At 38.6% G+C, this 14,786-nt stretch overlaps 1 protein-coding gene across 4 annotated transcripts in view; it reads left to right on the top strand.

Annotated features, from left to right (window-relative positions):
• The first annotated feature begins 395 nt into the window (after positions 1-395).
• LOC133862961 (uncharacterized) overlaps positions 396-14,786 on the top strand; it is a 39,299-nt gene continuing 24,908 nt past the window's right edge. For 3 of the 4 annotated variants that reach the window (XM_062298897.1, XM_062298898.1, XM_062298896.1), the window contains exons 1-4: positions 396-933; positions 6,035-6,367; positions 10,621-10,800; positions 11,851-11,986. In XM_062298897.1, coding sequence (XP_062154881.1) covers positions 551-933; positions 6,035-6,367; positions 10,621-10,800; positions 11,851-11,986 — 1,032 coding nt within the window. In that variant the 5' untranslated portion in view covers positions 396-550. Of the gene's footprint in view, positions 934-5,397; positions 5,442-6,034; positions 6,368-10,620; positions 10,801-11,850; positions 11,987-14,786 lie in introns of all 4 variants that reach the window. The other variant, XM_062298899.1, reaches the window with a different exon arrangement.

Here is a 14,786-nt window from a genome sequence, read left to right as displayed (position 1 = left end):
GTGTCGCGTTTCTATTGGGTATGATGTGGTAAACTAACGGACCTTGTTAATTTTGTGGAGGAAAAATGACTTCAGGGGGTGATTCGTAATTTTAGTTTACCATAAGGATCCTACAATAATTTTTTGTACTAAATGGAGTGATTCATAATTTAGGCCAACCTCAAGGACCAATGGTGCAATTATTCCTTATATTTTTATCTCACAATTGTTCCACAATATTGACGTAACAATTTCAACCAATTATTCGAACAATCATTATTAATTAATTAATTTATTTTTAAAAAAATTAAGGAATTAATTAGAATTGCCCCCCTCAAGTTTATAAAATAATGGTAACATAAAAATGTGGTTTGTGAGGCTTCTGATTTTTTATTGCATGAGAGCATATTCCTTATCCAAGAAATTCAAGTAAACAGGCGCCTAATACACTACCAGCCGTTAATTCTCTCTTTCTCTTTCCAGTAAGGTTGGTTAACATTAGCAATGCCTTGGAAGCAGCAGTCTGTGAAAGATTCTTCTTCTTCTTGAATTTCAGTTGCGTTTGATTCTGATGTCAGTTTCTTGGCAAGCTCTCGGCAGCCTCAGCGCTCTTTCATTAGCAGCGCCTCCCTCCTCTATCAGAACTCGTTGTTCCTCACTCCCTGGGTTTCAGGAGATGTCCCCGGGGCCCTTGCGCTTGGAGTCCAGAAGTGATTTTATCAACTTGGCGCAATCAGAGAAGGTTATCGAGAAAAACAGAGATTTTGTGCCGGGAAAGGACGGGCAAGAGCAAAACGAAGAAGACGAAGGAATTTCCATGTCAACAATACAAGTGCCGAGGCAGAAGTACATCCCGGTTTCAAAGGCTGAGCTGCTAGACGCCATCGTTCTGATGATGTTCGAGTCGCAGCAAGATGATGGTGATGATGCCCATCACTTTCTTCTTCTCTCATCGTAAGGCCAAATAGATAATTTGTATATATCAGTAGTGGGCGTTCAATTCCCATTTTTTTTTTTTTTTTTTTTTTTATCACCTTTTTAAGCTCTTTGAACATATCATAGTAGTGGTGTTTGAACCTCTCACATTTCAATTAAATGTTTTATGTGTCGGGTCTTGTTTATTAGGCCTCAGGAGAAGTGTTATAATATAATTAATGATTAAATTCAACTATGATTTAACAAGACGTTCTAGGTTAGGTTGTCACTTTTAATTCATGATACAAAACATACTTGACATTAGAAACAAAAGCAAACAGCGTTTTCTCCAATTAAGGATACCATTTTTCTCAAAAGGCTAACTCCCTTAAGGTGGCCATTCCCATCTAGAAATAATCTAACTCCCTTTCTCACATTCCCTGTGGTGTTTTCAACCAACTCTGCTGAACTAAGCTCAAAGTTCTAGCTAATTATGTAAGGTGTGCAAATCCCCTTCCACCGTTTATTCTTATCTAAGACTGCATTTCCATGGTCATATTCAACCTCAAGCATACTATAAAGTCTCATTTTTACATCTTCAATCACTTCTCTAGCGAGTGTTTCATGTAGAATCTTTGATTCCTCCCTGTTATTAAATAGTAAACAGTTGCGGTGAAGGTACCTTCTGCACACAAAAGACCACATTATCATCTTTCCAGTGATTTTTTCAGCCATTAAACTTTCTATTTCCAGCTCCCACCTGTTTGCTAATGCAGCATTCCTCGATTTTACTTTCCACAACATAGTTGAGTGGTGGCTGCGACGCCCTAACTTAAATATACAAGAAGGAGAGCGCGGAATACTCGCATATTTCACGCAGCGCTACTACAGTAATTGTGATGCACGTAGTGGAAAATGCATGTATTTTTTTTCTTCCTATTTTTGAAACCACAAACTCGCTTCCACAAGATTATCCTTTCTCAAAATAAACCTCTTTCTGCTCCTAAGGATGGTAGTCCAGATGCTAATTTTACAGATGGAAATTGATGAGTCCATGACTCCATAAGTAGAATAAACCAACCAAGTTATCTATGTGACGTGAGCCCTTAGTTAAAACTTCTCTTTTTTATTTCTTTCTGAAACCAGGTTTTTGTGTCATGGAAACAAATCCTTGAGAGATTTTCTTTCAGAATTCAGATATATATATATATATACATGTGTGTGTGTGTGTGTGTGTGTGTGTATTGATAAGTAAAGTATATTTCAAAAAAGCACAGAGGGGCGCAACTCAAAGTATACAGGAAGTATACATGATACCCATAATCCAAAGAGAAAGAAGAACACAAATCTCTTATCAAAAAAAAAAAAAAAAAAAAAAAAAAAAAAGAAGAAGAAAGAAAGAATAACACAAATCTAAAAAATTAGAAAAGGAACAATCAGACATAGAATGTAGCGTCACTCTCCACGTAAACAAGGTTTGTATCACAAACTTCTTCAAATTAAGTGAATAAGTCTCACAATCTTTAAAACTGCGTGCATTCTGTTCATTTCATAGACACCACATCAAACACAATGGAGCCATTCTCCAAATTGGCACCAACAACCGGTTGCCCTTTTTCCCCCTCCAACTCCCCAACATATCGATCACCGAACGAGGCATAAGCCACACAACACCAAATAGCTGCAATATCGTACTCCACAATTCTGTAGCAACCATACAGTGCAAGAACAAATGATCAATGGACTCTCCACAATTCCTACACATATAGCACCACTCCATTACAATAACATTCCTTTTGCGTAAATTATTCAAAGTTAGAATTTTCCCTAAAGTCGCCGTCCACACAAAGAAAGCCACTCTCGGAGGAACCTTAACTTTCCAAATACTCTTCGAGGGAAAAGAAGAATGAATAGGAATAGATGATACCTTATAGTAAGACTTCACTTCAAATGATTTCCTTCTCGAAGGAATCCTACAAATTTTATCCTCTCCTTCATACCTTAGTTTAAGAGAATACAACATCTCAAAAAATCTAGAGACCACTTCCACTTCCCAATCATGTACAGGTTGAGTAAACAAAATATTCCACAGAATATTACCATTTTGTCTCTGCATATTCTCCGCCACCCATGTTTCCTTACCACACGCAATAGTAAACAATCTGGAAAAAGAAGCTTTAAAGGTAAATCTCCACACCACACATCATGCCAAAACAAGACTCTAGAACCATCTCCGACCTCATATCTCACATGAGCTGCAAAAGCATCCCAACCCCTCCTAATACATTTCCATACTCCTACTCCAAAAGTACCCCTAACCTCCTTAGAACACCAACCACCCCTCATACTACCATATTTAATATCCACCACCTTTCTCCAAAGAGCATCTCTTTCCATAGCAAACCACCATGTGTGTGTAATTATAGTCAAATGTAATTATAGTCAAATCAATGCATAATCCCATGTACAGAACATATTAATATCATATACACAGAGCAGAAAAGTGTGTAATTATAGTCAAATGTAATTATAGTCAAATCAATGCATAATCCCATATACAGAACATATTAATATCATATACACAGAGCAGAAAAGTAAGTATTTAAACCCCACTCACATGATCATATGTGTGTGTGTGTGTAATTATAGTCAAATCAATGCATAATCCCATATACAGAACATATTAATATCATATACACAGAGCAGAAAAGTAAGTATTTAAACCCCACTCACATGATCATATATCGAGTGTTTAACACCGCGCCCCTGTTCACTCAATGGATCATGGCGTAAGTGTTTTACCCCCACTTACAAGATCGGATGTCAAGTGTTTACCCCCACTCACACACTGGATCATACAAAAACAGTTTCAGAATCAGATTTTTCCTTTAGAACAAGTTCTTTCAAATTCCTTTTCATAAGATATCCTTTTCGTTAACAATGCAGAACACAATTCAATATACAGAATACACATAATGTATTTTAAGATTGTAGGTCTCAGTTTCATGAATGAAAGCATGCATATTTAGTGCATGGAATGTAAAACAATTTAATCAGCTAGGTCGAGATATTTTACTTACCACTTTTGCTAATTCCTGGATTTTATCCTTCAGGTATCCCCTCCACGATCCTTTGCATTTCATTATGACCGTGTGTTAGACTCTACCCTTATCTAGAACACTAAGGTGTTACTTGGACCCCAACAATTCTTTCTCTTTCCTAAAACATCTTATCTTTTCTGTTTTGAACAGTCCCAATCGAACAAACTGCGAGTGCCAAGCGACCAGGCTCTCTATTCTACATCTCGGTCGAACGGATTTTGGCCGGTTATCGACCGAGGCTTGAGGATCTAGCTTTTACTCTTAGCCCTGTCGATTGGATTGTTACCAGCTATTGATCAAGGTTCTCTGCAACTGTCATGGTCGATAAGTGATCGAACAGTGATGTGCAGATTTTGCACATCAATGTAAAAATCTCGTTTTTACTCAATTTTTGCCATTCTAATTCGTTCATTTTCATTATACGATCATTCCTAAACCAACATACAGCTAAAAATCCTATCTTTTTATGTTCAAAGGCTCCATTTTGCATGAAAACCATATTTTTAAACTTTTACAATAACTCTCATCGAAACACCATCACTACCACAATATTGTCAATATAATCTCTATAGTGTAACTACGCATACATATACATAGACATTATATGGGCAAAACAAGGGCGTGTGTTTATACCTTCCGATATTTGCTTTTGCGATCACCACCTTTGGAAATCACACGATTTCCCTTCTCTCTCTAACCAAAAGACCTCTTAGCAACTCAAAAAAATTCCTTGGGACATTTGGAAATGAAGAAAGGAAGAGAAATTTCATTTTTTGCTGTTCTAAACTTCTTTAAATGGATAAACTTTCCGTCACTGTGCACTCCCGTTCAAATGGATTATGCTCCAATTCGAACAACGCTATGGCAGCATGAAAATAAAAATACCTAAGCTTCATCAGTGCCAGGTCTTACCGTAGACTGATTGACACGTGGAGATTCCCTTTGGTCGATTCGCGTTCAAACACCTGACATCTTCAGCCTTAAACATGCGTCAGATCAGTCTTTTCGGCACGTGATTGGATCTGAGCCGTAGATCATTTGTCACCGTGCAATTTGGTGATGCCACGTGGGGATTGTTCAAGCGAAACGTTCTCCGATCGAACGTCGTCACTTGGTTTCGTCTGATCTAATTTGGACCGTTGTTCTTTCCCTCAAGCTGCCGTGTGTTCAAGGTATCTAATTGAATGTGGAACCCCGCGTTCGAACGGGAAGGTCTGATCCTAAGTTTTCTAAGTCTTTTTTGAACCAATTTTCTTATGTTCGAAGTTTTAACACACTAAAACTATTCATGCTTAATCTCATTAGGGCCGTGATATGTCCTATACTCGTGCCACAATATTCTATTAATATTTCTAGCAATATTTTCATTATTTGCATGTTTAATTAATACTTGGTGTTATAGTGGCAGTTGAAGAAAGGCATTATGCACACAAGCCACATCTTATGGTACTCAATCTACCTAGTTCAACTTATTATTGTAGTCAATATTGCCTGTGCTTTTTTAATGCTATTTCTTTTATTACCTATCAAAAAAATATATATATATATTGCATGTGCAACTTGTAAGTCTTCAGTTTGCTGAATCTCTTCAGTGCTATATGTAGTACGAATCTGTGCCTTGTTAAACTGCCCTTGCTTCAAATGAGTTTGTGCCTCTGAACCTCCCGCAAGGTTTTTCTTCATAGCTTGCCCAACACAGTTAATGGCAAAATTTTCCTTCACTGTCAGAGCTTCACAGTATCTCATCCTTGGTTACCTACCCATCAGAGGAGCCTGGGTGTTTTTCAACAGATTCTGTACAACCTGTACATTCTCAATATACGCAGCAGGTGAAATCTATCTAGAGCCTCTTCAAACATCACCTGTGGTTGCTTATCTGTCTCCTGATTCTTCAGGGTTCCCTTCACCTAGAATCATCATAAAGTGCAACAACTTAATCACAATTTAAATCAAAAGACGGTGTCTGCTTGAAATTAATTTTTATGGTCATTTCTTTTTTGTATAAATGCAACACTTCTTTTATGTTTGTGTAACTGCAGGTGCTTGGACTCCATTCTTCATGCTGAACACAAAGGAATTTTAGAAGAAATGCGTACTGATTATTCCTTTTCTCATTCCATGGGGAAAAGAAAAACAATTAATGATGGTTCAGCTAGTTCAGACTCAGCTAGTTCAGACGGAAAGTTTGTTACTAATGGGAAGGAGTCAGAATATGCTGGAGATGACATTAATGGAGTTGGGAGCGTAGAGAGATATGAGGAGGAAGATAATGAACTTGATAAGCCTATATCTTTCATTCACGGTTTGGACTTGAGAAATCTATTGGGCTCTTCAGACAAAAATGTCAAGAAATATTCTGATGGTGGATCCAGGTTTGTCCCAAATTGTCTTGCAGGCATCAGACTGTTTTCTTGTTGTCTTGAACTAAAGACCTTGATAGAAATATTTTGATGGTGGAAAGTTGCAATGCTTGTTTATTAGATTGCCTGTTTTTAATTTCTTTGAGTTCTTGGAGTTTTGTTTTTGTTTTTCTATACTTTAAGGGTTCTCTTGTATACTTCTTGTGTACTAGGGTTTGGGCTTTTAATGAATTTCAATTACTTATAAAAAGAAAAAGAAAAAGAAAAAGAAAAAACAATTCAATTTGTTTACTAATGTGAAATTGCTGCATAAGCTGATGCTTGTTTATTTTGTAATGGAAAAATAAAGAAGTCTGAAAAAAAATTTAATCAGAATAACTATCAGGGTAAGATGTGATGGAAGCTTTGAAAATTATTACATTAGAGATATCCCCAGTGTCGCAGGTCATAGAATTTAAGATGATGCACAAGATGGCCTGACTGGTAATGTTTAGTGGTAAAGTATGTGCGAAGCTACATAGAAGTTCCAAGAGATAACTAGTTATCGGTCTGACTATGAACATTGATACTGCGGGTCAATAAAGGAGGGAAGGTGTAACACCCCAGTCTCATTTTGGGAAGATGAGTAGCTCATATAGAGAGTGTGTGATTTATAAGAGATGCTCATGGGTGCTAAGTCCCATATTGCTTATTTACTAAGTAAAACTTTGCTTTCTAAGTAATTCTAGAGAAACTCCAAATTGACTAGTTCTTTTGGGGTGATAGCACAGATGTGACTAGCGCTTTTCTTTGGGTCATTATAAATGGTATCAGAACCAGGTTGTAATGCCATATGGTACTGTTAGCACCGCACAACGTGGACCTGATGAAGACGTCAGGAGTTTAAGGGGGGGAGTTTGTAAAACCCCAATCCCATATTGGGAAGATGAGTAGCCCACATAGAGAGTGGGTGGTTTATAAGAGATGTTCAAGGGTGCTAAGTCCCACATTGTTTACTTACTAGGTGAAACTGGGCTTTATGAGTAATTCTAGGGAAGTTTCAAATTGACAAGTTCTTTTGGGGTGATAGCGCAGATGTGGCTAGCTTGTTTTCCTAGGTCTTTACAAATGGTATTAGAGCCACCTAGTAATGCCATGTTTAAGGGGGGAGTTTGTAATACCTTAGTCCCATATTGAGAAGAGAAATTGCCCACATAGAGTGAGTAGTTTATAAGAGATGCTCATGGGTGTTAAGTCCCATGTTATTTACTTACTAGGTAAAACTAGGTTTTATAAGTGATTCTTGAGAATCTCCAAATTTACTAGTCATTTTTGGGTGATAGTGCAGATGTGGGTAGCTTTTTTCCCTTGGTTGTTACAAAAGGCCTAGTACATATTTTTTTTTGATAAGTAATTGCAATTTTATTAGAAGACAGCGTAAGGCGCCCCTAGTACACACGGAGTATACAAGAAGCAACAGCCTCACAACCGACCCGATAAGGAACAACCCACAAAACAACCCAACCCTAAGCCCCTAAAGCTCACAATCTTCAATCATATCCCATCGCCTATGTTCCTCATCAAGGGCAGAGAGGAAAGCCATAGATCTATCCCCCTTTTCCCCGAAATACGAAGAGCATGCCATAGACAACTCCAAAGGAGATAGCTTTGGCTTCCTCCCTTTACATAAAGGCTTGGAGGTGTGTTCTTCCAGGGAGGAGGAAGGAAGAATCCTCCCTTCCGGTGAGCCCATCTCAATGGAAACTTGTGAACCCACAGCAGAATTCTCAGACCCACGACCCGCCTCTGAGGAAGCCAAAGAAGAAACCGGAAGAGGAAAATGAGAAGATTCGGTGACAAGATTGGGATCCGGAACCGAAACCAACTCCGAACCCATATCCGATCCCTGACAAATCCTCCCACCAGCTTTCCTACGCCTAGAGGGATAGTTCGCGTCACCATAGTTGATGGAACTCTGCAAATTTAGAAGTTCCCTTTTTCCTTTATACTTCTGGCGCGCAAAAACCTGGAACTCCTCTTCCATGGCTTCCCGAACAGCCAAAGCCCCCTCCCTAAAATCCCCATCCATCGCCCAATCTAAGGGCAAACCATCCCAGTAGTCATCTTCCTCCTCCTCCCACACCACAATCTCACCGTTATGATCGCCCTTGTTGACCTCCTGAAGCTCCACGGAAGGGACAGGAATCGGGGGTAGGTTGAGAAACCCCTTTCTAAAAAAGCCCTGATTCACTTGCGTCACTGACTTCTTCGTAGCACGAGGCTTTGTCGCCTTCTCAGCTGGCGGCTCTGCACCAGTAACACTCTTGTCAACGTATCCAACTGACATCTTAACGGCTTCCAAAGAATCTGAAATTAGCTCATCAGTCCATTTCACAGAGTGCTTTTCCCTCAATTTTTTCGCCCTCCTGTAATAACACTGAAAAGGCAAAGAAACCGCCACAGGGAGGGGAGAACGCAGCTTCTCACCTAACATATCTGCTCCAGCAATAGACGGTGTAACCGGAAGAGATTTAGGAATCTGAAGCTTTCCGAAAGGAGTGAAATTAAAAGAAACAGTAGTAGCCGCCGGAAAACCCAGATCCGGCGCCGGAGAAGGGGGGAAACCGAACAGGTGGGAGGCTGGATTCCAGCTAGAAACCGCCGGAATTACCTGGGACCTGCTCGACTCACCCCCTGAAGGAGACTCCGTTCCAGAAATAAACCCAGCATCAGCCACCGACGGTGGCTCCGGCCTAGGGGAAACCCCAACAAAACCCGTAGAACCTGGACTCGCTCCCTTTTTTGCTCCCAACGCTGTATCCTCTGAACCCCCATTTGGAATCCGATTCAGAACCAACCCAGAGGACACCTCCGTTGTCGTCACCGGCGATGTTGGCGGCGGACCGGAAACATTAGGTTTCCGCATGAAACGAGCCACGCGACAACCTAAAAATTTTCGAAAAAGCCCCGACCCGGCATACCGAGTCAGGACTCTCCTCACAGCCCGGCCCAAAACCAAACAAAAACCGGGACCCAACTTACGCCACGTCCGCGTTCTCGCCTTTTCAAATTTCAAACCCTTACCCTGCGGACTTCCAGGCTGGTCTTTGACCAACAGATCAAGCGTGTTCTGCTCCAGAGAAAAGCAATCCACCGCCAATCTCGGATCAGCCTCTGATTGCTGCACCGCCGGAAGGAGATCAATCTCACATGGAGTCGCCAACGAAACCCTTAACCAGGACCGACCATCACCCGCTATGGGCATCGTCTCAGCAACGGTGGTCGGGTCCGACCTCAAAATCTCTGCAAAGGAGGGCCCCATCCACTTTGGAGCCAAGCCCAGAGTCGGCCGATCATCCTCCACAACCTTCTTCTCCGATGTAGAAGAGGAGCCGAGCTCGCCACCCGACGAGGCTGAGAAAAAAACAACAACCTTTCTCAGCTCGTCGGAAAATTTAAGCCATCCCCACCCTCTACGTCCCTCGGGGATAACAATGTACCCCTTCCGACCACCCAAGCCGAACGTTGACACCTCTAAAAAGCGCCCAGCTTTATTCCCCCCTCTCCGAGCAATTAGGACCTTCGAACCTTCTCTGAACGATTTAACAAGCTCCTGCTCTGCCGGGAGACCCAACAACTCTTCCATCATCGACGCAAGCCATTCGGAGCTCTGCGCATTCAACAAAATCACACCCAGGAAATTTTTCCTCTTCTCCTCCACCCTCAACGTCGATGCCCCACCCACCACCGAGAACGTGAAGGACTTTGACTCCACTAAGAAATTCTTCTCCATCTACGAAACCCCCAGTACTAAGACGACCAAACCAGAAAACTACATCTCCGATCTATTATCAAAAGTCATGAATTTTGGAATGCCTAGTACATATATGGCAACCTAAGCTATATATGTATGTGTCAATGAACTAAACAAGAAAAAAACAATTTTTAGTTGATATATTATTAGCGTAAGAGAGTTTCTTTTATTGTGAATATATTAGCATATGAGAGTTTCTTTTATTTCACAATAATGGAATGGCCATTTTAATGAGATCAAGACAAACATTCTTCGAGGAGGTGATAATTACACTAATTCTCATTTGGTTTTTGTTTTTACTCTAGTATGTTCTGTTCTATTAAATTTTTTTGTAATGAGAATTTATTAAGGCTTCTTAAATATTTGGGATGTTGTATAATGTATTGATTTTCAAGATTTATTTGATATTGTAAGTGTTGTTTAACTTCACCCTTCAGGTATATTTTAACTTATTATGCAAAATTGTTCACAGGGTTGCTGTTGCCACTCGTTTCCAGCGTACTTTCATGCAACTTCTTTATGATGCTCAGTTTGAAGAATTATCAGCTAGGGACTTGATGTTGACATCTGCAATGAACACAGATTATCTTCTTACTTTGCCAGTATATGTTGATTGGAAGAGAGCATCTGAGTCCAATGCAATAATATTCAGGTGATGTAATATTTTCTTGAATGTGTTGCTTTCATCTGCATATTTACTTATACAAGAAATTTGATCAAGCCAGATGATGAAATATGCATTAACTATTATTGTTGATGAGATAGTAGATGTCAAACATAGAAGTTTAATATATATATATATCGACTAAATAAGTCAACATACTTCTTCGAGACTCTCCATGATCTTTAAAACCATCTATTTTCTGAGATGGATCAACAGCATGAAGGGAGTTTATTCTAGCCCGGACACAAAACATAATATCCTGAATAACAATATAACTATATATATATATTTGTGTGTGTGCGTGTGTACCTGTGCATTCACATGTATATAAATGTATGTATGTATGAATGTATGCATGCATGTATATGGAAATTTGAAATGATGCATTTTTCTTTAGTCCTATGGTCTGTAAAGGCTTCAACAATCAGTGAATAGCATTTGATGTCCTGAGTTGGTGACTATGGTACTTCCATTATGGTAATTGACTTACGGTATCCGAGGTTACCTAATCAAATTCAGCTTTTGAGGAAATTGATTTTAGCTCTATTTTCTAGGAAATAGGACTCGGTTACATAAATCATAATTAAGCATATTTCATTTGTTTATGAGTGTGTTAATGAGTTTTAGCTTAAAGGGTATCTCCTTCTCTTACAACAACAAAGAGGAAAGTGAGGTATTTGGTTCCAGACATATTGGATGAGTGTATAACTTACCAATAACCACTCTGTTTATGATTGAAATTGAGTACTTGGAATGAGGTAAAGAAGTTTTAAAATAAGAAAAAAATGCTAGGAATTCGAACATACATGGCTAAAGGAAGCTGAATAATATGACTTCATGTTATTAATATATAAAATCTAAAGTTGATCAGTAAAAAGAAAAAGAGGGTGAAGATCAAAGGTCTTTCATACAATTAATTTCTATACAATATGTTGAGGCAATTAGTCCATTTACCTAAGTGCACTGGACTTAGCATTGTCTAGATATTCTACATTGCAAGATTTTGCAGGTCATTAACTTGTCAATTTTTCCTTGCAGGCGGGGATATGCAACTGAGAGGCAGAAGGGCCTCCTTATTGTTGAAAAACTAGATTACATACAGTCCAAACTTCTGCGAGGAATTTTCTTTATAATATCCAAGCCCTTAGGGAAACTTGTCACCTGGATAAATGAGGTGATTTTATTTTCTGAAACTTTTGTTTAAATAGAAATTGGAAGGTATCCCTTATTCACGTGTATAAACATACTTATATGCACATACATATGTAGAAATGTATTCATAAGCATTTCTTGATTCTGTAGTCACTATGGACTCTCTTTATAGGAAATGGGCTTTGATGGTATCAGTCCACTACCACTTTATTCCTTGGCAATAAATTGTCAAGAGAATTGCATATGTTACGCTCAATCATATATCTTTGGTTTTCGTACAAGTGAGTCTTTTATTAGAAAGGAACTAACAAAATAGTGGAAACCCCAAATTAAGGAAATAGGGGTGCATCATGATGTCTCGTGTTTGATAGGAGGCTATTCATAAACATGAAAGGAATGCCTTTCATAATTTAATTTAATTTAAAAGATTATAAAAAATGATTATTGCGTTAATTTCACATTTAGAATTTTTCTAATTGTTCGAGGGCATGTGATTTTACTGGCAAGTGATAAACTTTCTCTGTGAGCTTGCATTCAACTCACTGGGGATGGATTTGAGATGGGGAAGGCTACTTCCTATTGTGTAGGAGGTATTTCAATAGCTGAAGGTAGAAGCAAAAAAAAAAAAAAAAATCTACCTTGTGAGCTGATTAATTTTTTATTTTTTTTTCTTAACTATAGAAAAGACCACAAAAATTAATAAAATGTCTGATATCTGGTGAAAACTTTTTTAGTAAATTTATGTTAGAAATGAAGGAACTATTCAAAACTGCTGAGATTGTTAAGCTTTAACTTGTGATTTACATTGTGGAACTTTTGGCAAGAGTGAATGACCGAAGAGACCTAATTCAAGAGTTTCTGATAACTAGTATGCATATATGCTATGGAGATTCAGAGTGAAAGGTTGTCATCTTCTTAAACCAATAAATTGAGAAATGGCGAGAGATAGGTCTTACTTAAAAAGCATATAATAGAGTATTCATATCTGTGTCTTCTAAACTATTGGAAGTGCGCGCACACACAGATAGAGAGATTTATATATATGTAAACATCTTAAATAACATTTTTGATGAAATTGTGAATATGGTGAGGACAGCCAAACAGAGGAACAAGTAAATAAGTAGGCTTATATCAGGGCTAAGCATCATAGCCCATCGCTGTTGCCTTTGTTCTGGATGAACTAAGTAGAGGCTACAGGGAAAGGTCCCTTTGGACATTATATTTACTACTCTAGTGTCAATATACATGAAAAGCTAGGCTGTCATATTAGCACCACTGAGGTTGATTACGAAGAAAGAAACTACAACTCAACTCAATTCATATAAGCCTTAATCCCAGCTGGCAGTTAAATAGGGGCCAGCTTATGATTCTCATCAAGTAATCAGGGTTGTCCAGAAAGCATTTACTAAAAGTAGAAGTGGGATATTAGGGAGTTGTCAGGGTAACCCTCAACACCGAAATGAGTGGGACTACGTTTGTTGTTAGCTCTTGATTACTTTAGGGACAGAGGTGATTGATGAAGTTGTAATAGAATTAAAGTGAATTGGTTGATGTGGAAGAATGTGCTTTTTAAGCGTCATACATCATGTGTTGATCTATCAAATCAAAGGGATGGCTCTGTTGAATGGCCGTAAGTCTGGTCATGTTTTATGGCACAAATTATGGGGACGTTAAGATGTAATATGTTTTATTTATGAATATGAATAAATTGCAGGTGTTTGAGATGAAAAACTGGCGAGGCAGGACATGATGGGATCTGGAATATCTTCTCCCTTTTATAGTTGGAAGTATTGAATTAACACTAGTCGCAAACAAGATGATAGAAAATCAATTTATTTATTTTTTTAAAAGTAATAGAGATGTCATTAAAAGTGTAAGGCGTCTCCAAGTACACATGAAGTTTACATGAGAAACCTAGAAGGAGAAAAGAGAACAAGGAACTCATGATAACTAATCACCAAAGGAAAAACAAAAGCAGTTGTCCAAAGATACAAAGTGTAAATAAATAAAGCCTTAATTTCCTCCAATATCCTCTTACAATCTTCAAAACTTCTGTCATTTCTTTTTCCTTATAGACACCACAACAGACAAGAAGGCAAAGGAGCTGTTGATCCCAAAGACTTTTGCCTGAGGATGCAGAGATGATCTGCAAACTTGCGTGGCACTATAAAAGGTGACATGGTGCAAGGAAGAGTGGGTGGCTAAGAAGGACAACTATTGAGGTAGTGATGCAGTGTGACGTCGTGGGTCGCAAGGATAAACAACAAGAGACTCACAACACTTTTGAAACCTAGATTCTATCTAAGGTTTGAGGCAACATAAGAGAAAAACTCAACTCTGAGTACTTATTATTGATAAACTAATCAAAACCAAATTCAACTCCCTTATTACAACGCAAGCTACGTATTTATAGTAGCAGGATTACTTGGGGCCAAAGGAAAACAAATCAAAAAAGGGGAAGGACAATTAAAACAAATCATAGTTATATTTGGAGAAATCGGTAGTAGATACGCTAGCTAATTAGATCCTCCAATAAATTCACCATTAGAAGAAAAATCCACTCTTCTGGAAGTTTCATCATTAATGCACTAGATTCTCGAATTTTGTCTTTAATGCACTAACCGATTTCTCGATTGGTTATTGATTCAAGGATTGCTTCTCTCGATCTCGATCCCCGATCGGCTTTTGATTCACGTATCGCTTCTTCTGATTTCGATCCCGGTCGCTTCTCCCCTGATCGCTTCTCAGTCGATCGCATCTCATCCGATCACTTTTCAGAAAGATTATTCAAGATAACACTTACATCTGCTACTATCTTCCTT

Source organism: Alnus glutinosa, chromosome 3 (assembly GCF_958979055.1).
Source record: "Alnus glutinosa chromosome 3, dhAlnGlut1.1, whole genome shotgun sequence".
NCBI lineage: Eukaryota > Viridiplantae > Streptophyta > Magnoliopsida > Fagales > Betulaceae > Alnus > Alnus glutinosa.
This window is presented reverse-complemented; position numbering and strand designations above follow the sequence as displayed.